General features: G+C 34.2%; 1 protein-coding gene across 1 annotated transcript in view; it reads left to right on the forward strand.

Moving 5' to 3' along the window:
- MAP3K1 (mitogen-activated protein kinase kinase kinase 1) overlaps positions 1–24,172 on the forward strand; it is a 71,415-nt gene extending 47,243 nt beyond the window's left edge. The window contains exons 4-20 of the mRNA XM_063087118.1: positions 1,326–1,526; positions 2,133–2,249; positions 2,612–2,760; positions 8,583–8,704; positions 9,320–9,401; positions 9,517–9,700; positions 11,658–11,936; positions 13,765–13,886; positions 15,505–15,596; positions 15,798–15,987; positions 16,291–17,557; positions 17,931–18,083; positions 18,798–18,960; positions 20,092–20,223; positions 21,111–21,253; positions 21,961–22,092; positions 23,658–24,172. Of these exons, the coding sequence (XP_062943188.1) occupies positions 1,326–1,526; positions 2,133–2,249; positions 2,612–2,760; positions 8,583–8,704; positions 9,320–9,401; positions 9,517–9,700; positions 11,658–11,936; positions 13,765–13,886; positions 15,505–15,596; positions 15,798–15,987; positions 16,291–17,557; positions 17,931–18,083; positions 18,798–18,960; positions 20,092–20,223; positions 21,111–21,253; positions 21,961–22,092; positions 23,658–23,807 (3,678 nt within the window). The 3' untranslated portion in view covers positions 23,808–24,172. The remainder of the gene's footprint in view (positions 1–1,325; positions 1,527–2,132; positions 2,250–2,611; positions 2,761–8,582; positions 8,705–9,319; positions 9,402–9,516; positions 9,701–11,657; positions 11,937–13,764; positions 13,887–15,504; positions 15,597–15,797; positions 15,988–16,290; positions 17,558–17,930; positions 18,084–18,797; positions 18,961–20,091; positions 20,224–21,110; positions 21,254–21,960; positions 22,093–23,657) is intronic.
- Positions 24,173–27,001: the final 2,829 nt, after the last annotated feature.

A 27,001-nucleotide genomic window follows, 5' to 3' on the forward strand; every position in this document is an offset into this window, starting at 1 on the left:
CTAGATCTAAGCTCTCTGAACCTCTTCCAGTATTGAGTGCTGCCCAATTCATGAACCATTCTTTGCTCTAATACTCTGTTAACTTTATTTTGTCTAAAGTTTTTTTTCTTTTTTGGTGTCTGGTCAATGTGGAGAACCAAAAACCCTTGACCTTAGTGTTACAACACCGCACTCAAACCAACTGAGCTAACCGCCAGCCCTAAAGTTTTTCTTTTAACACAGTCTCTCCCCAGCCCTAGGCAACTGCTAATCTGTTTTCTGTCTCCATATATTTACCTATTCTGGACATTTTCTATAAATGGAATCATATAGTAAGTGGTCTTTTATGCCTGGCTTCTTTCACTTAGTATTGTGTTTTCAGGGTTTATCCATGTTATAGCATGCATCAGTACTCCCTTTATTTTTAATTGTAGGACAGTATTGTATGGATCTGTTCATCAGTTGGTGGACATTTGGGCTGTTTCTACTTTTTTGCTGTTATGAATAATGCTGGTATGACATTTGTGTACAAGTTTTTGGGTGGATATATGTTTTCATCTCTTCTACTCTTCTACAAGTGGAATTGCTAGATCATGTGTTTAACGTTTTAGGAACTGCTATACTGTTTTCCAAAGCAGCTGCACTTTTTACATTTCACCAGCACTGTATGAGAGTTCCAATTGCTTCATGCTCTCACCTACACTTATTATTTTTAACTAGCCAATTAGGAAAAACAATTGGAATTTCCACTGCCTTTGATGGGAAGACCAAGTTCTAGGAAAATTAGTGGAGTGGAGAGTGATATATATCTTCTTGGCCACAGGAGAATTTTTGTCAGCCTCCAGTGAGATGTCTTGATCAAGGGAGAGTCTCTTTACGTAGGGTACTGTAGGGAGAACTCCATGGCAGTGTTTGTAAATTACCAGTAACAGAAGAGCATTTAGTAAAGCCTTAAGTGGAAGCCAGGAAATTGGATGTTTAATTTTTACCACTAGACATAGTCCTGTTGCCTGCTTATGATATGTTCTTTTTATGCATTTTATTTTGGTTTACATAATACTTTCAAAGAACCCAGATGTTTATAGAGTAATTTGTAAAATTACCACATGGTTGTCTCTGTGCTAGAGATTTATCATCAGTTACAGGGATGACTGAGGTTTTAAAAGTTCACCTGAGATGAGTCTGTCAGACAAAAGCATTTTGCCTTTGTTCCTTTATATTTTATATATCGAGGCATTTTTTCCAGAATATAATCTGCCAAATGGCTATCTGGTATTACCTTTTTTGGATACTGGTTTCTTGCTGAGAAGTGAGAAACGTAAGTAACAAAAAACAATGTCATGAAGTTTCAGAGCGGCAGAGTCACACCGCCCCGCAGAGCCCCTTCCCCGGATGGCTTCTCACCGTACAGCCCCGAGGAGACGAACCGCCGCGTGAACAAGGTGATGCGCGCCAGGCTGTACCTCCTGCAGCAGATAGGGCCCAATTCTTTCCTGATTGGAGGAGACAGCCCGGACAACAAGTACCGCGTGTTTATTGGGCCTCAGGTAACATTTCTCCTCATTTTATATTTTATTAGTATCTCATGCTAATTCAAGTTGATATACTGTAATGTTCTTAAATGTAGATCACTTAACTCCCTTTAGTAAACTAAAGTGAATGTAAAGTGTATTTTGGACTAAGAAACATTTTTCTTTATTTTTATATATTCTTTATGTATTTATGAGGTTTTTACCATGACTTAATATACCTTAGAATACAAATTTAATCTATTTAATAAATTGATTGAAGGGCCGAGCCCGTGGCGCACTCGGTAGAGTGCTGCGCTGGGAGCGCGGCGACGCTCCCGCAGGTTCGGATCCTATATAGGAATGACCGGTGCACTCACTGGCTGAGTGCCGGTCACGAAAAAATGACAAAAAAAATAAAAATAAAAAAATAAAAATAAAAAATAAATAAAAAATAAATTGATTGAAAATAAGGATTGTTCATGGATATAACTGTAGACTTTTCTTATATATGGAGATAATGAAAAGTATGAATTAATAGAAACTTTGGTATAATGAACTTGGAAATACAAAAAGAGTGATAAACTTAGAAGTTCTTATAGAACACAGATTTATTAACTCACAAATTTTCTTTTAAATTTTCAGAATTGCAGCTGTGGACGTGGAACATTTTGTATTCATCTGTTATTTGTTATGCTCCGGGTATTTCAACTAGAACCTTCAGACCCAATGTTGTGGAGAAAAACTCTGAAGAATTTTGAGGTAATTTTTTATAAATGTTTTAGAGTAAAATTGTCAACAAATTTTTATGGTGTATTCCTGAAAATTTTTCATGAGCACTAAATTTAAATAGTGATCATTTTGAAGGCGTGAAGGTACATAAGAGTTATTTGATGCATATAAATAGTTCTCTTATGATCTATTGGCTAAGTTTTTTCTTATAAACTGAAAAACAGTAAACTGAACTGCTATAAAAACATTGTTCTTAGTGTTCTTATTTTTGAAGCTCTTAGTCAGCTTTATGAAAACTTAGCAAATAAAAGACAAATAATTCAACCTCTAGAACTCTTCATATGTATAATTATGGCACAAATATCATTATTACTGTCTTTTTCCAATGTTAGGTTGAGAGTTTGTTCCAGAAATATCACAGTAGGCGTAGCTCAAGGATCAAAGCTCCATCTCGTAACACCATCCAGAAGTTTGTTTCACGCATGTCAAACTCTCATACATTGTCATCATCTAGTACCTCTACATCTAGTTCAGAAAACAGGTTAGTACTTTCTAAGGAATTAAAAGCATTAATCCAGTGTTACTTTTTAATTTTAGGGGTAATTTTTTGTATATGTATTTGTTGAGTTGCTCTAAAACGATTTAATTATTGAATCTTGGCTTTCAAGTTTAAAATCAAAGGTTAAGAATATTAAAGGTCATCCACGTATGTATATATGGACATTTTGTCCTAAAAACTAGTTTTGAAAAATGGCACAGTAATATAGTAAATGTCCATTTCATGAGAAAATTCAGGCGGCAGGTATAAAGTAGTAAATGGCTACTGTTTATCAATCATTACTTTGTGCCGAGCACTTGATACACTGTCTCATTCTGTTCTTAAAACAGCCTCATTACGTAGGTTTTATCACTGTTTTTACAGATAATGAAGGTTAGGTACTGTATAATGGCAGGAAATGGCTGTAGTTCTTTTATGAATAAATTATGTACAAGGCAAAGTGGTTTTCCAAAATCACCTTCAAGTATAAGATTTTAAGTTGTATAACATCACTACTGCTTACATAGCTATTTTCAGGGAGTCCTCATTTCAGGTTATTTTACCTATGAGAACATAAGCACCCGTCTTTTGTAATTAAGAGCTACAGTAACGGTTAATCACAGTTACTACTTAAAATCTACAGTGCTTCTCAAACTTTTCCATTGCCTAATTGCAGCTAAGAATGAACTCATAAGCCTGAAGGATGAGATATAGCCCAAAATGATGTGAAATTTTTTTCAGGTCTCTAGTATTATAATAATTCATGTGAATTTTCTTTCTATTCCATGATATTGCTTTATTGGTTTTAATGTAAAAATGAGATTTTAAAATTACTTCAGAAAGAAGTGCTGCTTCTGTTACAAGAGCACCTCCTGTATGTTCCCAAGGAACCCCAGTTTGAGAAGCACTGGTCTAAGTGGTTAAAGTCCCATCTTCATCTCATCAGTCTTTTAAGTATTGTAACTACCTCAAAACTCATGAAGAATGAGGAAGCAATGATACCATGACAAGGGCCCAGTGAAGAAGAGAGGTTTTTTCATCTGTAGAAAAAGGAAGTGTTTGGATCTTCTTAATCTCAATTAAGTGAATTGATTTTAGAATCCTAGAGTTTTATGAGTTGTTTGGGACATTAATGATTTTTAGTTTATGTGGCTCAGTGGTAAGTTAAGCCAAAAGGCCCACAGCTCATTTGAGCAAAGATATAACCAGAACCTGGGTATCTTGACTTCTAGTTTAGGGCTCTTTCTGTTACTCCTTGTCTCTTCTAAACAAAATGAAAAAATTGGGCTTTATTTCCCAAGTTTTGTGATTTACACTTATTCTAGGTCCTTTCCCCCTTTGATTGACGTTTCTGTAGCTTTTTATTTTGGAAAAAAATAACAAATGCTTAAAACTAGGTAGCCAAAGTTAAAATAGAAAGTTTCTCTAAGATGAAAAAAGACACCTTCCAAATATGGGTTGGGCATAATTTGAGAGTTCTATTGATTTATTTGGATTGGTATATCCATGAGAGGAAACCACAAAAGTTATAATCTTGTAATATTGAGATAATGCTGTGTAGGTAGGTAGGTTTTTGCTCATGTAATCACATATTTTTATATATAAAGAGTAAAATCAAAAAAAAGAAAACAAAGGAAATTTATCTGGCACTCTGATTACATAAAATTTTAAAAGGTCTGTTAGAAACAGTCAAAAAGAGAACAAACGAATTGAAAACACTTACAACAAATAATAAAGAAAACTTTACCAAAAAAATAAAACTGCAAACAGGAACCTAAGATCCCAATACATAAATGGACAGAGGGCATGAAGAGAATATTTACAGAAAAAGAATTCCAAGGGGCTAACAAACATGAAAACTGTTCAGTCAACCTAATAACTAAAGAAATGCTTGCTTTAAAAAAAAAGATACAAGTATTTATTTACAAAATTAGTGGAATCTTCTATAATGACACAGTTCGGTTCTTGTAAGGATGTGCTTCACTATGTAAAGTGGTATAGCCTTTCTGGAAAAAAGTAATGTGGCTTTTTAAAATATTTGTATTCATTGATCCACTAATGTTTTTGGGTTTTTTTGTTTTTTGTTTTTTGTTTTTTGTTTTTGTTTTTGTTTTGAGCAAAAAAATTTAATCTAAGAAATGCACAAGACTTACGTATATAGCTGTGTCTCATAGAATTATGCTAAAAAATTGGAAACAAATATCCAACAGCAAGTGCATGGTTAAAGTATGTCCATGTTTTAAATGTCTCATGCAGCCATTAAAATTTTGCTTTTGAAGAACATTGAATGGCATTGGAAAATTTTGATAAGTGAAAACCAAATCAAGGTTGTGACATTATGTCATGCATGAATGAACCCAATTTTATATATATAAAAATAACATAGGTGCATAACAATTGAAAGAAATAAAAATTTTAATGGTTACTAGTAGGAGGTGTTATTACAGGTGACTTCTTTTATATTTTAAATACTTTGTGGGCCATTGGGTCTCTGTTGCAATTACTCAGCTCTGCCTTTGTAGCCTCAGAGTAGCTGTAGACAATATGTAAATGAATGGGCATGATGGTTTCAATAAAACTTTATTTACAAAAGTAGGCCACAGGCTGATTTGGCCACCTTATAGTTTGTTATTCCTTGCTCTATACTTACATAATTTTACTTTTGAAAAAACTGTGCTACAAAGAAAATAATCTGAAATATCAAACAAAGTGGGCACTAAGATTTTTATAACGGTTTCTTAAAATGTAAAAATACAGAAATAGCTCAAATGTCCAACAATAAGAGGATACTTCAGTTGTTAGGATCTGCCTAGTCAGTGGTGGAAAATTATGCAGCCTTTAAAAATTATGTATATGGTGGAAGCAACCCAAATGTCCATCTATGCATGAATGGATAAACAAAATGTGGTATATACCCACAATGGAATATAATTCAGCCTTAAAAAGGAAGGATATTCTGACATGTGCTACAACATGGATGAACCTTGAGGACATTATGCTAAGTGAAATAAACCAGTCACAAAAAGACAAATACTGTATGATTCCACTTACATGAGGTACTTAATCAAAATCATAGAGACAGAAAGTAGAATGGGAGTGGCCAGAGGATGGGAAGAGTGGAGGATGAGGAGTTATTGTTTAATGGGTACAGGGTTTCAGTTTGACAAGATGAAAGGAATTCTGAAAATAGATGGAGGTGATGGTTGCACAACACGAATGTATTTAATACCACTGAACTGTACACTTCAAAATGGTCAAGGTGGTAAATTTTACGTTATTTTATGTTTATTTTACCATGACAAAAAAAAAAAGTTATGTATATGAAGTTTAATAATTGTAATTTTATGATAGAATTTTTAAGAATATGAGATAGTACACATGTATAAATGATCTGAACAACGTTTATAAGATACATACTTGGAAAAAAGACAGGCAGAAAATACCCCAGAATGTTTTTTTTAAGTCAGAAAAGCATTTAAGTAATAAATTGCACTTGCAATTTGACTGGAATTGTGAAACTTTATTTTCCTCTTTTGAATAAGTTAATTTTGGTATAATTATTTGAAAAGCTAGTTGACCTTGGATCATTTTTGCCATTAATATTTTTATTACAGATTGTTTTACAAACCATTTCTGTAATGTTGCTCTTAATCTATTGTCATTAATTCATGCATATTTTGACAGCTTTTCCTCACTCCAAGTAGCTCCGTAATTATGAAAAGAGATGAGGCAGATAAATCGGGAGAGAGACTAGTAAGTGTGCCTTTACCTCAGGAGTCACACATTGTGACTTTGCTGACCTGTTTGTTCGGCTTTTTGGAAAATTTTTTGTGCACTTGGGGAACTGGTTATTTTGCTGTCATTCATTCAGACCTGTTTTACAGGAACTATAGCTTAAGATAGTAAAAGTGCAGTATCGGGCCCAGGGGAAGGCCTGCGCTTAGCAGAGACTCTGGAATTTGTAGTGGTAGGTAACTTGTAGCATATTTTCTCAAATAAAAGTCTAATGATAGGTCTGCCACAAACTGATTTTATGATTTGGGGCAACTTATTTAACATCCCAGAGACTTTTTACGTTGTAATGGAAATACAGTTTCTGATTTTTAAAGCTATTCATCACATTGTGAAGGTTCAAACAAAAACATTTGTGAGCATAAAATAGAAAACAAAGCCCTCTCTCCAGCCTGGCTACACAATAACTACTCTTAACAGCTTATCACAACTTTTAAAAATTATATAAAGCAAGGAAATAACTCTTCTTTGCGTTCTATACTTAAGCTCGTGTGCGTGTGTGCACACAATGCTGCTTTCATCTTTTCTGTTTTTTAAATAAAGTCACACCGTATGTTTTGGTCTGCAACTTGCCTTTATTTTTACTTTATATATCCAGAACATTTTCTCAAATCCGTACAAAAATACACACTTCTTTCTTTTCATGGCTGGCTGTATAAGATGATGGTGATCCACCACAATTTATCTTGCCGTTGCCCTATTTAGTGGACATTAAGTACATCTCTAGTTTTCTGTTTGCCTATTAAATGCAACAGAGTTTTCTAATTTTTTTTTACATTCTTAAAATATTTCTGTAGGATAGCATCCTAGAAAATAGGATTTTTAGGTCATGGATATATACATTTAGTATTTTAAGAAATACTAACAAAATTTCCCTCCAAAAACTAGTTTTTTACTCCCACTACCAGTGTGTATGAGAACCAAACCTGTTTTCCTATGCCTTTATCGGGGCTAGATGTTACCAATCTATTTAGTTTTTGTGAATTAGACTATCCAAAAAATAATCAGATAAGTAAAATAAGGTATGGCTTTATTAATTTCATATGCATTTTGTTCTTCCCTTTTCATGTTTATTGGCTATTGATTTTTTTTTTATTTCAATTGCCTTTGTATCTCCTTTGTCCATTGTTCTATTGAGTTACTAAAGTATTATTTTTACCGATTTTTAAAAACACTTTGTATATTAGGAATATTTAAATATGTACAATGTAATTGCCAGTTATATGTTGCAATTTTGCCATATTTTGCCATAAATGGAATCATTCTGTACATGTTAGCATTCTATCATGTTATCTGCTTTTTTTTACCCTGCTGTATATTGTGGACATTTTTCTTTGTCATTATTTGTGGATCTCTTTGTTCCTTTATAAAGGCTACGTAGTATCTGGGTACACAATAATTTTTTTTTTTAACTTTTTGATGTTCATTTGGTTGTCTTGATGTTTTCATTATACTAAATAACACTGCCGTGAACATTTTCACACATATATTTTTTTTTCTCTTTATTTCCTTATGGTATGTTCCTAGACATCTAGGTGAAAGGTTGTGTGCATTTAAAATGTGACATGTTTCTAGGAAAATTGGACCCATTTATATTACCACCAAAAGTGTCTGAAATGGGATTCAGATTTAGGATGTGGAATAGATGAGTTTAAGGTCCTCCAGTATTAGAAATCTTGAAACTGGTACCGTGGTAGTGTGTTTGTACATAGTCAAACCTTAGAAAGCAGTTTGTTTAGTCAAAAGGTACAGTAGCAGAATTTTAGGGATACAAATGTTCTTTCTAAGATTGCAGTTTATATATTGAATTGTATTCATAGCAAGGACAGGTTAACTCACATCTGCAAGCTATAAATACACAGGTGTGTGAATCTGATAGGTATTTCTCAGACAGTTACATAAGATGCTCTTAAACAAGATTTTCTAATGAATGTGTTCATATACTAAAGAAGCAGAAATTGTTTTTAGGATATGGCATTAATTCTGTCTTATATTCTTTTGTGCTTAATACTTTTGCTTCCCCTTCCTTATAGCATAAAAGATGAAGAGGAGCAGATGTGTCCTATTTGCTTATTGGGCATGCTTGATGAAGAAAGTCTGACCGTGTGTGAAGACGGCTGCAGGAACAAGCTGCACCACCACTGCATGTCAATTTGTACGTGGCTCCTTCTTTTCCTGTTGCTTACTCAACACGGTTGCTCTGTGAGCTCACTGTATAGTTTAGGATTGTAACATGGCTTGTGGGGAGACTGATAAGAAAAGCAAAAAAGTAGATCTAGGCCCTATGTGAAGTTTTGAACAAATTGGAGTTTAGGATCTGTTAAGGGATGAGTTGTGTGAGCAAAGAAATGCAATATAGTGTGAGGCATGTGGTGAATAATGGAAGGAGTGCACAGAGTTAGAAACAGCTCCAGCCTGCGAGGTGTAAATGGTGGGAAAGAGGTGGAAGAACGCCTGGGTGGGCACTACAGAGAGGGTGGCATCAAAGCAAGGTTTGCAATGACCATGGCCAGGTAATCAAGTGGGGCGGAATGTTTTGAAAAATAGTAAGCAAAATACATATTATCGTAACTAATAAAATAGCGTTTGCAAAAGGTATAAGTATCAGAATAATTTAACCTACTGTGTTTGCCTGCTTTCAGATAAATATTTTATCAGATTTTTTTTTTAGTTCCTTATAAATTCTATACTAATTATTATGAACAGTTATGACATATAAATAATGTTAAGCATTTACATTTTTGTAAGATTTTTTTCTGTAATTTTTCAGGGGCAGAAGAATGTAGAAGAAATAGGGAACCTTTAATATGTCCCCTTTGTAGGTCTAAGTGGAGATCCCATGATTTCTACAGGTAATAATTTTGAGTTAATGATTTGTATGTGTTTAATAAAAAATAAAAATGTTCTCAAGGTATGATTTAAATCTGTCAATTTTTTTTTAGCAAGTTTTGTTGTTTTTCATTTTAGCCATGAGTTGTCAAGCCCTGTGGATTCCCCTTCTTCCCTGCGAGTTACACAGCAGCAAACCATACAGCAGCAGCCTTTGGCTGCATCACAAAGAAGAAATCAAGAGAGCAATTTCAACCTTACGCATTATGGAACTCAGCAGATCCCTCCTGCTTATAAAGATTTAGCTGAGCCATGGATTCAGGTAAGTAGTTCTTCGTTCTTTCTCTCAAAGAAACATTTGTAGATCAATTAATGTGTTTATTCCTTTCCTCCAGTTGTTTATAATTTAAGAAAATACTTTTGCTTGCCTCCCTTGTGACTCTTATTTCACTGAAAATTTTAATTTTACTTTTGGTATTAATACTATGCTGCTTACTATACAACTTAAACTTCAAATATTCTTTCTATTTTCACTTCCCATATCTAGAAAAATCACTTCCTGAACTAACAAATGTAAAAGGTTATCCAGGGATAGAAACTCTACCCCTTCAATGCTGACTTTTTTCAGTGTTTAACCCCTATTCCAGCCAAGCTTTTTTGTCATGTTTCTTATTTGCTGCTGTTTAAACTCAGTTTCTCCTTTCCGTGTATCCTAATGACATATAATGGGTGCTTAGTAATTGCTGAGTGGATGAATAAGAAAAACACATGGTATTTACTTTGAATTAGTCGTTTTTATTTGTAATGACAGTTTCCATTCCTCCACCCTCTTTTCTGATTGAATGCTTTTTTATCCTCAGTAAGTAGGGTATTTTGTTGTTTGGTTGGTTTGTGATGATTTTCTTAGTTGTTGAATGCTTAGTCTATTATTTAAAAAATGTAGAATCCAAACCCAGACATCTAGTAAACAATAGTGAAGTAAAACAATTATTTTTGATAATCTATTAAATTCTGTTTAATATTATTAAATTGGTGAGTAGATGCATTAACTCATTAACCTTGTATATATTAGTATTTGCTTCCTTTTTCTTTTTGTGGCCTTTATAATTCTACAGCTTTAGAATTCTCTTTCCTTAGCATGTTAGCAACCCATTATGAATCGAATAAAATCTGCAAATTAATAAATACATCTTAATTCTTTTTTCTAGTTCGTTAATGGTATTTAACATAGGTTCTCACCTGCTCCTTTATGAGCCCTCAAAGAATTCTCAAGTTGATTCTGAGCTATTAGATGCCATTTTTTCAAGCAGGGATCTAGTTTGTTTTGCTTAAGCTTTAGGTTGGACTAGGCTCCATATTCCTAGTTTTTTTATTAAGAATATCATGTAAGACAGAGTTACAACTTAGATAGTGATATGTTACTTAACAGTGCCAGAAGTTCACTGTATTCTAGTTGGTTTATTCTCCTTTACTATTGCTTTATAACACAACACATGTAAATAAGTACGTCATGATTTGTTTTCTCCAAAATTGTGTTTTATTCATCTCTAATATTTAGAAATTTTCACATGATAAATTATCTTACGTATTAAGCTTTCTTTTAGCGAATTGGCCCATAATGTCAAGACCATTTACCCTTTCCTTTCTTTAGGGACTCTGTGGCTTTGGGTGCCTGGTAATGATGATTTTAAGACCACACACATTAATTCTAGGTGTATCATTATCCATTCATTATAGTCCAACCTGTTTTGTCTAGTTTTTCTTTCACATTATTTTACAAGACAAAAATCAAATAAATGCTTTTGACTTACTGCTGTTGTCTATAAGAGAAGTACTCTATCTTTTGAAACCTCTGCTCTGGTACCTTTTTTGATTTGGCTTTTTTTAAAAAATCTTATTCCAGTTTTTTCTCTCTAAACTACCTTAATATAAATACAAAGTTGAAGTTCTTCGCAGTTTTGGGGGGTTTTTTTTGATAAGCATACGTGGTACAGGCATAGAAATGTATGTATTTCATCTAACTACTTAATGGAGTTTATTCGTAATTTTACTTGAGCTAATAAATGTTAATGACTTTTGGTAATTACCAGTTAAACTTGAGTATGAAACTCCTCATGATTTTCGAGTGGCTAGATGTACATGAAATTGTGTAGTATGGTGTAGATTTAAGAAGTGTCCTTTTTTTTTTTTTTTTAAATAAAAAATCATGCTTAACTCAAAATAACTGTGGGTTCATTAGCTTTTCTTCACATTGAATTCATTATGTTTGTTTGATATAGGTGTTTGGAATGGAACTCGTTGGCTGCTTATTTTCTAGAAACTGGAATGTAAGAGAGATGGCCCTTAGGCGTCTTTCCCACGATGTTAGCGGGGCCCTGCTGTTGGCAAACGGGGAGAGCACTGGAAATTCTGGGGGCAGCAGTGGAAGCAGCCCAAGTGCTGGAGCTGCCAGTGGGTCTTCTCAAACCAGTATCTCAGGAGACGTGGTAGAGGCGTGCTGCAGCATTTTGTCAATGTTCTGTGCTGACCCTGTCTACAAAGTGTACGTTGCTGCTTTAGTAAGTAGCTTTATTCCATAACCATATCATTATTGGGTTTTTTTTGTTTTTGTTTTATTTGATGGTTTGTAGGTACTGTTTTTAAGATACAATAAATATATTTACATAATTTTGGAAAATCTAAATTTTATTTTTATTTTATAATCCAAGAAAATTGCAATTTTCCATTTACTCTGTTCGTTCTAATTTTACTTACTTTAATCTACTCAAGTTTTCTTATGTGTCGTTTACTTTTTTCCCCTCAAGTAGCAGTGTCTTGCTGTTCATATCTTTACATTTTCCTGAATAGTCATCTTACACATGGCCAAATTAAAAATGCTTTATGGAATAGCAAAGGGATCAGAGTTACTTTGATTTTTTTTTAATTTGATATCAGTAGATGTTAAGGAGAATTTATTTTTCATAAACGTTTTGCTTGATTTTTAATAAACATTGTTGTGTAGAAGTTCTGGATCCCTTTCACAGAAGAGAGTTCCATGACATAGACCACTGACTTGTTTTTCCAGTTTAACCTGTTAGAAGTTGTCTTTCATGAGTGGGATAGAGTGATGAGGTAATTTTGGAGATTAATCTGACTTTCTTCATTCTGAGTATATATCTCTTTAGAACAGGGTTTCTCAACCTCAGCACTATTGACATTGCCAAATAATTATTTGTTAGAGAGTAGAGGGCACCAGGGTATTTATTGTTCTGTACACTGTGGGATTTTTAGCAGCATCTCTGCCCCTACTCATTAGATACCAGTGGAAAACCCACTCACACTCCTTCAGCCCCTTGAGTCATGACAATCAAGAATGTCTCCAGTTATTGCCAAATATCCCCTGGGGTCAAAATCGTCCCCAGTTCAGGTCCATTGCTTTACAATAATTCTTATGTAGTCTGTTGTTAAAACTCATTAGTCTCTAAGCTTCCTCTCAATGTTTTTCTCATCCATCCTCTAACAGCCGTGCCTGATGAATATTCTTCTGGAGAAGTAGTATGTATAATGGTTATGAACATGGGTTTGGAGACAGAATTGAGTCACCTCATAATTTATCATCCCAAGTGGAATACCTGAATAATGTGCTGGTTAAACTGGGACTAGCCTAGGCAATTTGGATATATGGCCAGGATTATAGAGACCTTGATTGAAATTCTGGTTCTTCTCTGTGCTAGCAGTGCAACTTTAGGAAAATTACTTAACCTCTCTTAAACTTTAGTTTTCTCACCTATAAAATAATGAAAATATTTATGACTTAAATTTGAAATGAGATCGTATAGAAACCTTTAACCATAATACCTGGTACATTGTAAGGACGTTGGATACACAGTAGCTAATTATTTCTTAAACAACACTTTGGTTGTTCCCCAGTTCCTTTAGAAACTTTCAGAGGTTTCTGTTGCTTCAGCAGCATTTCCTGAATCATATTCTGTGGAAGTTTGGCAGGATTGTGAAAAGTTCCCTGAAGAAAGAGTTCGATGTTAAATTAAGATTGGTGAACACTGGATTATACAGGAGTAACTAGGTCTGTTCACTGAATTGCTCCTAGGAACCTTTAATAAGCTAACATATGTTGTGAATCTACTCATATAAGATCAAAGTGCAGGGTGCATTATTTCTCAGATTTGACTGTGACCTGTTTTTTCATGTAGCATCTGGAGTGACCAGATTTATTTATTCAATTATTTGTTTGCATCATTATAGACTCACTTAGTTTTTTTATTTTATTCTATGGGTTATAATGCATTTCTATTATTATTTATTTTGTTGCTCAAATTGTCTTAGATTAGGCTATTGTCTCTGATGTTTTTAAAATGTTAAACTGACCTTCAGTTTTTTTCTCTCCAGAAAACATTGAGAGCCATGCTGGTATATACACCTTGCCACAGTTTGGCAGAAAGAATCAAACTTCAGAGACTTCTTCGGCCAGTTGTAGACACCATTCTAGTCAAGTGTGCAGATGCCAATAGGTAAGGCCTTATTGATGAACCAGTTGAAACCATTGTGGATTAAAACTGCCTAGCACTACATCTCACACCTAGTGAATATTTAATACATATTTATTAAGTGAGTCTTTGAATATTGTTTTCTAATGTCAGATTTGAAATTAAAATGTAGCACTCAAAACTCTTAAGGACTAAGGAAAAGAACTAACAGCAAGTAAAAGCCAGGCTAACAAACTACATGGATCTCCACGTTAGTGTTTTGTGACTGATTCTCTTAAATAAAATGCTTAATCTGAAGTCCATTTGAGTAGAATAGGTGACATATATATCCATAAAGTATAATCTCATTTTAGAGAATGAAATACACAGGATAGGAGCTACTAAAATCATTATACCTGCTTATGCCTTATTATCCAGATCAAAAGTGAAAAACAAACCCATTTCATCGTTTTCAGTGTAATGTAATTTAATTATGACTGCTTTTGTTAAAATTTTTTTTCATTCTGTATGTTCCTGCAATATCCTTGAAAATTAACAAGGAACAAGAATAACCCTAACTAGGGAGAAAAATATGAGGTAGAGAGCAAAGTATGGTGATAATAAAAATGAGCACAAGCCATGCTTTTTTCACACTAATGGTTCTCTTTGCTTTTACCCTTCCATATAGTGGGAGGAAAAGATTACTCTTAAAAAGCATAGCTGCAGCAAACAGTTGTTTGGCAGTTCCCAGCTCTTTACATCCCAGCAGATCTTGATTGGCAAGAAGTGTTGAATCTCCCTTGTTTTGCTTCCACTTTCATGCATTCAGAGCTCTTTCAATCCAGTCTTTTCTTCCTACCCAAGTCATATGAATTAGTTTGCATGGAGTTTCAAAAGTGAAGTACCTAGATATGATTAGTTTCTTGTCTCATAAAGTCTGTCTTTTGCCTCCTTTGTTTTCTCTGCACAAGCCTATAGACTGTATTTGAGTTTTCTTTTTGCTTAGATAAAACAAAATATCTGAAAAACTTTGGCAAATTAACAAATAGTTTGCAAAACGCATAGGAAAAATTGTGTCGCTTTTCAGTGTTAGAATAGGTATTTTTCTGAGAACTTTAATATTTTCATGGCATTTGTTGTGTTGCCCACTTTCCGAAATTCTGACGTTAGGTTGTTTACCTGATCATTTGACTGACTGAACCATAAGAAATACTGTAAAGAGATTTTAAGATATTTGGAACTCATTCTGTCTATGTAAGAGAACATAAATGTTTGGGATGAGAAGGTGGTGTTTTGAATTCAAGAAGATTCTTAGTGAAAGTTCAGAAGTCAAAATGTTAGGGTCTTCATTCTATTTTATTTTAACAAGATATAATAATGAAAATAAACCTTTTATCTGGTTGACACTTAAATCAATTCTTGCTAAGAACCAGTACTGAAGATTCTGTGATTAACATAGAGAATAAGTTAAATTTATGAAATTAGACCTAGTAATGAATATCATTATCTAGTGGCATTGTTAATGTGATTTTAGTAGTGGAAAAGTAAACACTCCTAAAAACATTATTGTCCCACTTTCTCAGAAGGAATTAAATTACTACTATAATATTAATGTATATTTTATTCAAGATCCAGGATTGATGTTGCTTTTTTTCATTTTTAGCCGCACAAGTCAGCTGTCCATATCAACACTACTGGAATTGTGTAAAGGCCAAGCAGGAGAGTTGGCAGTTGGTAGAGAAATCCTAAAAGCTGGTAATAACTTTTTACTTAAAATTAATATAGCATGTTTTATCATTTTCCTTAGCAGCCTATCCAATCTCATTAATCTCTCATGTGGCAGTTACAGGATTTTGAAGTAATTTTGTAAATTGATTCACTCAGCTAAGGTTAGAAATGTTCATTTAAGAAAGAAATTCTTTAATATAATTCAGAGTATTAATTTTCTTTTCATAGGATCCATTGGTATTGGTGGTGTTGATTATGTCTTAAATTGTATTCTTGGAAACCAAACTGAATCAAACAACTGGCAAGAACTCCTGGGCCGCCTTTGTCTTATAGATAGACTATTGTTGGAATTTCCTGCTGAATTTTATCCTCATATTGTCAGTACCGATGTTTCACATACTGAGCCTGTTGAAATCAGGTAATTTTTTTTCTAAAAATATATTGCTTTACTCTTCCTACCCATCTCACACCTTCCCCAAGAATGAACATTTTAGATTTATGGAAGACTAACAAGTTACAGAGCACACATAGGTTACTAATACCTTACTATTTGATTGACATAAAAACCTGAAGTCTAGGCTGTTCAATTAAAAATTTATAGATTCTTATACCCAAATGCTTTCGGAAGTGTACAAGCTATAAATTAGTACTATTTTTTAATTTACATATATTTATCAGTAATTTGAACTTGTCTAATAATAGAATGCATTTTCCCCCCCAGGTATAAGAAGCTGCTGTCCCTCTTAGCCTTCGCTTTGCAGTCCATTGACAATTCCCACTCAATGGTTGGTAAACTCTCCCGAAGGATATATTTGAGTTCTGCAAGAATGGTTACTGCAGTACCACATGTGTTTTCAAAACTGTTAGAAATGCTGAGTGTTTCCAGTTCCACTCACTTCACCAGGATGCGTCGTCGTCTGATGGCTATTGCAGATGAGGTGGAAATTGTTGAGGCCATCCAGCTGGGCATAGAAGACACTTCAGATGGTCAACAGGACAGCTTTTTGCAGGCATCTGTCCCTAACAGCTATCTAGAAACCACAGAGCGCACAGTCCATTTAGAGAAAACTGGAAAAGGATTATGTGCTACAAAATTGAGTGCCAGTTCAGAGGACATTTCTGACCGACTGGCCAGCATTTCAGTAGGACTTCCTAGTTCAACAACAATGGAGCAACCAAAGCCAATGATTCAAACAAAAGGCAGACCCCACAGTCAGTGTTTGAACTCCTCTCCTTTATCTCCTCATTCCCAGTTAATGTTCCCAGCCTCATCAACCCCTTCGTCCTCTGCCCCATCTGGACCAGCTGGCACTGTAACAGATGTCTCCAAGCATAGACCTCAGGGATTCATTCCCTGCAAAATACCTTCTGCATCTCCTCAAACACAGCGCAAGTTTTCTCTACAATTCCAGAGAACCTGCTCTGAAAACAAAGACTCAGATAAACTTTCCCCAATCTTTACTCAGTCAAGACCCCTGCCCTCCAGTAATATACACAGGCCAAAGCCATCTCGACCTACCCCAGGTAACACAAGTAAACAGGAAGATGCCTCAAAAAGTAGCATGACACTTGACCTGAACAGTACATCCAAATGCGATGACAGCTTTGGTAGCAGCAGCAATAGTAGTAATGCTGTTATACCCAGCGATGAGACAGTGTTTACCCCAGTAGAGGAGAAATGCAGGTTAGATGTCAATACAGAGCTCAACTCCAGTATTGAGGACCTTCTTGAAGCATCCATGCCTTCAAGTGACACAACAGTAACTTTTAAGTCAGAAGTTGCTGTCCTCTCTCCTGAAAAGGCTGAAAATGATGATACCTACAAAGATGATGTGAATCATAATCAAAAGTGCAAAGAAAAGATGGAAGCTGAAGAAGAAGAAGCTTTAGCAATTGCCATGGCAATGTCAGCATCTCAGGATGCCCTCCCCATAGTTCCTCAACTACAGGTTGAAAATGGAGAAGATATCATCATTATTCAACAGGACGTAAGTATAGGGTCTTTAAGAGGTTAGAGAGTTTCCTTGGACCACGCTAAAATTAATTTAGAAATGCTGCTTTTAATATGAGTTAATCATTACAAGCAAGTTTTTCATGTAGAATTATTAATTATGCAATAATAATGTTTGTATCATTGAAACAGCAATACTCCTTGCCTATTTCAAGGTGTTTCTGGTTGATTCTATAATGGTGATCACTTCTGCATTTGACATTGGTCACCAACACTATCCATTCAGAAGTCAAGTGTATAGGTGGTTTGGGAAGCCATACTGAACAAGAGTAATATTTTGCCAGGCCAATTTCACAAAATCTTACACTTTCAACTTAACAGTAAAAAGGTTGCTTTCATTTAATATGTAGACACCAGAGACTCTACCAGGACATACCAAAGCAAAACAACCTTACAGAGAAGACACTGAATGGCTGAAAGGTCAGCAGATAGGCCTTGGAGCATTTTCTTCTTGTTATCAGGCTCAGGATGTGGGAACTGGAACTTTAATGGCTGTTAAACAGGTAAATATCATCTAGTGAGCGTATAAATGAAATGATTTAAATTGTAAAATGAAGCATGAGCAAGTAAAAAGAATAAAGGATATGTTCATATGTGTATGTACTTTAGTTCTTGAAGCTTAGAGAAACCTAAATTTCAAAGTAGATATTGCCAAAGCATCAGAAACATCGTAAATTCTATTAAAAGGTGAAGCATGATGACTGTAAGACAGCAGTATTGAGATGAACCTTATAGAAGTTTTTTTTTGGTTTGTTTGATTTTGCTTTTTATACTTAGGAGAGGAATGATTTCATACTCCTTTAGCAGTGTATTGGTGTAATGCCATCATGGGGTTTCTGTGCTTTACTTTTTGTAATGAGTTGTTTATCAGGACATGAAAATAATAAAGCTTTCATTTTTAAATCATGTTGATTCTTCTCTCAAAATTGGGCTTTTCTCATTTTTACTCCATCATTAGACTGTTGAAATATTGGCTCTATCACAATTTTTTGTCATTTTTCTGATATTTCACTGATCTTTCAGCTAGATTCTTATTGTCTAAAAGAATCCGACTTAAAGTGTACTTAAAGTACACTGCAACCATGAACATAAATGCCATCTGCTATTAACGTATAAGCTGATTTGGTTTTGTCCGTTTTAGATCAGATTGTTAGTGAAAACTGTAAATAGAAACTCATCAGCATTGAAAACTTTGTGAACATGTTTTTCTGAAACAGGTGACATATGTCAGAAACACATCTTCTGAGCAAGAAGAAGTGGTGGAAGCATTAAGAGAAGAGATAAGAATGATGAGCCATCTGAATCATCCCAACATCATTAGGATGTTGGGAGCCACATGTGAGAAGAGCAATTATAATCTCTTTATTGAGTGGATGGCGGGTATGTTCATGTTTTCAATAACAAATAATGGTACATGAGTTTAACTTTCTGATATTAAATTTAGGAAAAACTATTTAATGAACACTTATTTTTATTAAATAGTTTGAGTTGCTAAAAGCAAATCACCCCTAACATACTAGCATGAACTGCAAATACTGTTTTATCTTTCATTTAGATATAAATATGTATCACCTCTACCTTTTAAATTTTTCCAGTGTGTTTTTAAATGATTGTGTAGTGATGTTTTAGAAGAATAATTTTATGTGTGAGATCCATATTTTTCCAGTTGGCCATCATTAACTGGACAGACTTAGGAGGAGTTTTAACATAACAATATAAAAACAAAATTAAAATATGAACTTGAAAAACTTGTTACAGATATACTAGCCATGAAGCGTAAAGGTGAACCTTGCCATATACTCAAACAGAGAGACTTTCATGTTATACAGTGTATACAATAAAATAAATGACATGAGATGCGATGAATAGATTAAGTATTTGGTTTAACATCTTAAATTTGTGTGTGTTTTAAGAGTGCATCTTTATGTACTAATCTCTTTTTAAGTATATTATCTGTTGTTGGTCTTCATAAGGATGTACAGAGTAGATAGGTTGTTTTAAACACATAAATGAGGCCCATTGAGTTTGGGACTTGTCACAGGTCAGAGCTAGTAAACCATAAGATACGACCCTAACTCTGGGACTTCTGGCTCCCTCTCCCATTCTCTTTACCTTCTGCTAAATAACATGTTAGCATTGTTTACTGAAGTCATTAATAAAAGCATTTTGTATATTTTGGTCAAGAAGACAGAGAAGTAAATTGTACATTTTGGAAATATTTCCATCCAGAATTATTTTAAAGCTTTCTGAAATGTTGATCCTCCGGTAAACTAATTCCATGAGGGTTCTGTGAAAATATCTCCTAATTGATAGATTTTTGAGATGATGCAGGAATGTGTTAGTTTTTAAATCAGTTCCACTTCTGATACAGGGTGTAAATTTAACATTTCAAATGTGAATGTGAGTTCATGTAGTTTAATAAACAGAAGGTTAATAAACCAAGTATAATAAGCAATTTTAATTCTGGCTTAAGTTTATGATACTTATTACTATTTTGTATTTGTCTTATAGGAGGATCTGTGGCTCATTTGCTGAGTAAATATGGAGCCTTTAAGGAATCAGTAGTTATTAACTACACTGAACAATTACTCCGTGGCCTTTCATATCTCCATGAAAATCAGATCATTCACAGAGATGTCAAAGGTAGGAATTAAATAAGTGTAATTTTAAAACTTGGATCTTTGTTGATAATTTCTAACCTAAGTTTCTAACTGTGGGATTGTTTCTCCTGAGTAACTCAAATCACTGGAATATTTGAACTGAAACGAGCCTTCCTCATTTTATACAAAAGTATATTTAACAAGAGAGGCTGTGACTTTTCTAGTTTTACTGCTAGTTGATGGCAGAACATATAGATTCCAGGTCTCCTGATTGGCCTCATAAGGTACTGACTCCCAAAAAGTTCTTGTTCCTGGTTTTATTTAGAATAATTGGGATATAAAACTTCTTTAAAGAAAAATTCTTTCAAATCTTTTGCAGTTCAGTTTATTTTTATTAAGAGCAGTGTTGTTTTTCTGTCATGAATCTCTTTAGCTAGCATTTGACATAATGTATTGAAATTTTATAACATTAATTTTTTTATTAAGCTGTGATGAAATTACAGTATATAGTTTGAATTGATCTAGTATTGATCTTGAATTGGTTAGTATGTTTCAACAAAACTGTCTTAAAATGTAAATTACACTAAAATTTGAATTTTAGAGATTTTGTTAGAAATCATTATATTAAAGGTTTTCAACACTTATTTTTTTAGAGTTTCACTAAATTTCTACCTTTATCTCCTTATGCCTTAATACTTTATTTTTCAGACTTTCCTTGAGGCTTTAGATTCTGTTTACAGTAGACAGACTTGTGTGCCTTTAGCAATTATATGAAGTGACAGGAGAAGAGAGTAGCTTTCTCTGAACCTCTGACATTCAGTCCACTTCTTTCTTTTGTCATTGTCCCATTTCATTATTAGTATTTTACTGGTTTTTCTGTCCTTACTTTTGTTTTTAATATATAAAGTCATTTGCTGTGTTTGTTGACAGGTGCCAATTTGCTAATTGACAGCACAGGTCAAAGACTGAGAATTGCGGATTTTGGAGCTGCAGCCAGGTTGGCATCCAAAGGAACTGGTGCAGGAGAGTTTCAGGGACAGTTATTGGGAACAATTGCGTTTATGGCACCCGAGGTGAGAAACAGCTTTGAGTGTGATGAAAGAAAATATTTGGAGTTCTGCGTGACTGCATTACACCAAAGTATCCAGGGTGTGCTTACCAATAACAAGTCCATGGCCCCCAAAATAAGATTTTACTAATATCCTTCATATCAGACTCTTATTCCCGTCTTTGTCATGACAAAATTTGAAAAGGTAGGTTTTAATAGATTGGCTTAAAGGCTATATCTAACAAAGAATTGTTGGGTAATTGATAGTAGTTTTGTGGTAAACCCAAAGTGCACATAATAGGAATTTTTTAAAAATTATTACCTCTATTCTGAAGGGAGCTGAGCACACAGGAGCAGGACTTACCAGTAGTGGAAGAAGTTGAAGCATTGCTCTTCTGAACTCAGCCTCTTCTGATGTGTTCATAGCTCTTCATGTTCATATGTAGTGATTATTTGTTGTCCTCTTGCCCCATAGTTTACTAAGAGCACTGGGGCTGCTTTGAAATTTTATTGATGTGGCTCTTATTCAGAACCTCACAATTCAAAATATTTTTGTGCCACATGGAAGATTAAACTTGCTAATGAAATAAATGAGATATCAGGTAGTCCATATAATTGCTCTTTGTACCATTGTTTTGCTCTTAAGTAAAAAAACTAGAATTCATAACTACAAAATGGCTTTCTCTTTTTTAAGTGAGTCTATATTTCCAAATGAACTCTGCTTTATTTTAGGTACTAAGAGGTCAGCAGTATGGTAGGAGCTGTGATGTATGGAGTGTTGGCTGTGCTATTATAGAAATGGCTTGTGCGAAACCACCATGGAATGCAGAAAAACACTCTAATCATCTCGCTTTGATATTTAAGGTAATCGTGAGATAAAAATTACTTCTTTCTGCTAAAATTGGCAGGAGGCAAATTCTCACAGGTTCTCCCTAACTATCAATCTAACTAGAAGGATATCTTCCTTGAAATATATATGTATATATATTCAGGAATTTATATGGTTTTTTCAGTGTTAGTGGAATTCAGTCAATTCTGATTATACAAGGTACCTATGCTCTGTAAAGTCGCTTCAGTCGTTGAAGTAGCAAATACCACGTTGTTGCTCCTAAGGGAAATGTGTGTGTGTGTGTGTGTGTGTGTGTGTGTGTGTGTGTGTGTGTGTAAACATCTATCACTTTGAAAACTTGAAGCTCTTCATGTGTTTTACACAATTCAAAAATTTTTTACTTTTTTTTTTTGGCAGCTGGCTGGTATGGGGATCTGAACCTTTGACCTTGGGTTACAACACCGTGCTCTAACCAGCTGAGCTTTTTTTTTCTTTTTAAATTTAGAAATTTAAAAAAAAAAAATCTAATTTACTGTTTCCTGTATTTAAAAAATTTACACCCAAGTCATTTGCCAAATTCTGTTCTACCTTTTTGTAATTCTCAAATCCATTCTCTCCATTTCCACTAGAGAATAGTGTAAGGTTGAGACTTTTAGCTTTTGAGTAGATATGTGATGGTTAAAAGGATGGGCTTTAGAGACATATGGTCCTGGTTTCAAACACTGGCTCTACCCCTTAATGGCCATGTGACCATAGGAAAATTACTTTTTGTATCTACCCTCTGTTTTCTCATTTGTAAAATGGGTGCAGTAATAACACCTACTTCATGGGATTATGATGAAGATGAACAAAATCACCTCTGGGCCTTGGTCAAGCACTTAGCCCACACAGTCACCTCTAACCTGCCATAACCTCCTCTGGTCCTCCCCACACTTGTGTAACTTCCTCAGTCACCTCTCTAACGATGCCTGTTTGGTATTATCGCTGTATTCCCTGTTCTTCCATCCCTTCCATGTCCCTTCTCTATGTGGTTCAAATTCTGAGTCTCATTGAGGCCCACATGCAGCACTCCTCCTGCTTGGGCATTCCTTCGCACAGCCCCTGTTTGCTCCTTCCCCAGACTCATAGCACTTCAGTGTATAATTGTGTCTGACACTTTCTTTGTCGGTCTCACAGTTACTTGTGTTCCTCTCTTACCTCCTTTTTAAATCTCTGAGTCTCCTTGAGGTCTATTCATGTCTGATTCATTGTCGTTCCTTCCACAGTCTTGTACAGAAGTTGCTCAATAAATGCTCATGGCTAGTATCAATTTGAAAGTTTGATATTATTTTAAGAGTTTTGATGAAACCAAATTTGGTAACAAATGGAAATGAGCTTCAAATTGGCACAGTCCATATTTTAACAGATTTCATCGCATTCTGCTTTATAGGAAGAGTTTAAAGAGAATTGTACTGTAGCATTTTCAGTTTGAATTCCTCTTGTGTTTCAGTTCCTCTGTGTTCTGGATGGATATTTAGAGGTTATGAAATATATGTACATATACTTCTGTAACAAAAGTTCCAATTGTGGAAAGTGTCAACACTGGCTTTTTCTCCTATAGATTGCTAGTGCAACTACTGCTCCATCAATCCCTTCACATCTGTCTCCTGGTTTACGAGATGTGGCTCTTCGTTGTTTAGAACTTCAACCTCAGGACAGACCTCCATCAAGAGAGCTACTGAAGCATCCAGTCTTCCGTACTACATGGTAGCCAATTATACAAATAAACTATAATAGAGACAGGATGCTCAATAAGAAAAAAAAAACTTTTGTGGGGAACCACGTTGATAATCTGCTGGTCTTCATGCCACTGAACAGCTATGAATGAGGCCAGTGGGGAACCCTTACCTAAGTATGTGATTGACAAATCATGATCTGTACCTAAGCATAGTATGCAAAGGTCCACAATTTGTGCAGAAACTGTAAACCGTGCCTTTCAAAGAACTGGCCCTAGGTGAACAGGAGAGCAATGAAGTTTGCATGACTAATAACAGATGCATAATTTTATTTTTGGAGCACTTTTTCAGCAATATTAGCAGCTGAGGGGCTCAGGACGTATTTTAATGTTTCAATTATTCCTCTATTTCATATAGTGATCACAAGCAGGGGGTTCTGCAATTCCGTTTGATTTTTTTTTTTTTTGTCACTGGCTGTTAAAATCAGTATCTGCCTCTTTTAGGTCAGAGTATGCTATGAGTAGCAGTAAATTCATATATTTTTAAAAGTTGGTAACTTCTTTATGACCCACAATTGACCTTTATTTTTTTAAATGCCTGGGCAGTTGTGGTTCATTGTGCATTTTACTGTTGGCCCATTCATTTCGTTTTTAGAAATTATGGTTCTGTATTTTCATTTCACCTTCATTTTTGTTTAATATTCAGGGAAAGGTGATCTTTTCAAACCAGACAAAAAAAAAAAATAGAATTAGGTGTCAACTTGAGTTTATTACATACCTTGCTATTGCAAGAGTTTTTTAAATACAGATTTATTTTTTAAATTGGAATATAATAAAGTACTACCTACATTGAGTCAGTCACTGCTCTTATTGTGCAAGTTAAACACAAATTAACCGAAATTCAGCTATGCTCTGTGATGCATCTCACAACCAAGATCAAGATTACCTTGAAATTTGACTTTTTAAAATGTTTTGGTTTCTTTAGTGAAACTGTAGGAAACTTCACACCATTTAAGTCTTACTTTATATGTAACAATTCATCATTCATCATCACCACTGATAATAACACATAACTGCTATTTTCCTTCTACCATGCATCATCTCTTTACAGTAGGCTGGCTGATAGATAATTAAAGAAAAATTAATTTAACTTAATTACTCAACTACCAATCAGTAATGTTGTTTTTAAACAATAAATTTGACTTCAACATGGAAAACATGTTCGGATATAAAAGTGAAATTGAATTTCATTTACACACTAATTCATTGGATTTTACACAGTTATCTAATAGTTTTAGTCTGGATTTGAATTCAGATGCATGGAATACTGAAGGAAAATGGCAGCTCTTTTATCCTTTTTTAGTGAGTCTTTTAAATCAAGTACTGAATAACTATTAAATACAACTTTGAGATGTTAAGTTTTAACTCTTCAGAAGCCAGTGTGAAATAGAATTGGTTATTCTCAAAGACTCAGGATAAACTAAATAAGCTATATAGAGTACATTTAAAATGTACAACACAAATTGGAAGTAAAATAAGTTACAAGATAAGTTTACAGGGATATATATTGCTTATCATTTTTAAAAGGCAGTTTTTTTTTTATGTGAATGTGTTTCTTAGTGAAATTTTACATTCCTTTGTTTTGGAAGATTGGCAATATTTGAAGAGTTAAAAATAGTACAGAAATGTGAAGTTTGGTAGCTCTAAATGTTGTACTTGACTTTCTTTTATGTTTTGTTTTGTTTTTTTTTTTTTTTTTGACTACTTAGAATTTTCACAATTCTAATAAGATTGTTTCCAAGTCTCTCATGTGCAAGCTTTAAAGGATGCACTCTTGCCATTTTATGTACTGGAAGATCATTGGTCAGATTAATACTGTGTCTGACAGAAATGTAAACTGTATAAACTGAGGAACCTCAGCTAATCAGTATTACTTTGTAGATCACCATGCCCACCACATTTCAAACTCAAACTGTCTCCAGATGTCAAAATCCATTGTGTTTGAGTTTGTTTGCAGTTCCCTCAGCTTGCTGGTAATTGTGGTGTTTTGTTTTTTGTTTTGTTTTGTTTTGTTTTCAATGCAAATGTGATGTAATATTCTTATTTTCTTTGGATCAAAGCTGGACTGAAAATTGTATTGTGTAATTATTTTTGTGTTCTTAATGTTATTTGGTACTCAAGTTGTAAATAACGTCTACTGCTGTTTATTCCAGTTTCTACTACCTCAGGTGTCCTATAGATTTTTCTTCTACCAAAGTTCACTTTCACAATGAAATTATATTTGCTGTGTGACTATGATTCCTAAGACTTCCAGGGCTTAAGGGCTAACTTCTATTAGCACCTTACTGTTTAAGCAAATGTTACAAAAAAAATCTCTGGGTTAAGAAAATTTGGCTTAAATGTATCCTTTGTTATTTTAAATATATTGAGATATTTTAATTAAAATTTTTACCCCATTGAACCAATTTTATAGTATTTGTACCTATTTTGGTGTTTTGTCTTTATAGTAAATAAAAGTTTTTGAACAAAAGTTAATTGTTACTTTTATGTATTTTGAAATAATACTTATAAAAAAGTTGCAAGGATACCACAAAGAATTCCTAAATACCGTTCACCTAAAATCCACAGTCAGATTTTACCAGCTGCTTAATTATGTTCTTTATAGCAAGAGGAGCCAGACCACGATCATGTGTTGCTCATAGTTGTCATGCTTTTTCAGTCTCATTCAATCCAGAATTGTTCACTAGTTCGATTGCCTTAATGGCTTTTTTTTTAAAAGATTATAGGTTGTTGTTTTATAGAAGCCCCTCATTTGAGTTTGTCTGGTGCTTCCTTGTGATTAGATTCAGAGTATGCATTTTTGGCAGGAGCATCACAGAGGTGATACTGTGCTCTTCTCGGTGCATCATATCAGGAGGCACACAAGGTCAATTTGTCCTGTTGCTGGTGATATTAACTGTGAACGTTACTGTAAAGTTACTCTTCCCCTTAATAATTAATATTCGCCTTTATATTAAGTATTCTGTAGAGGCAATACTTTGACACCACATAAATATCTTATTCCTCATCCAGTTTTAGCTCTCTGCTCCTAGGTTTCTTGCCTGAATTATTATTATTCTGGTGGTTGCCAAATGATTTTTCTAGTTCCTTCATTCCTTCTATATTGTATGAATTGGCATTTCGCTGTAAAGATCTTTCTCTTCTCCCATTTATTTATCATGTATCATCAC

The sequence above is a fragment of the Cynocephalus volans genome, chromosome 2 (genome assembly GCF_027409185.1).
Source record: "Cynocephalus volans isolate mCynVol1 chromosome 2, mCynVol1.pri, whole genome shotgun sequence".
NCBI lineage: Eukaryota > Metazoa > Chordata > Mammalia > Dermoptera > Cynocephalidae > Cynocephalus > Cynocephalus volans.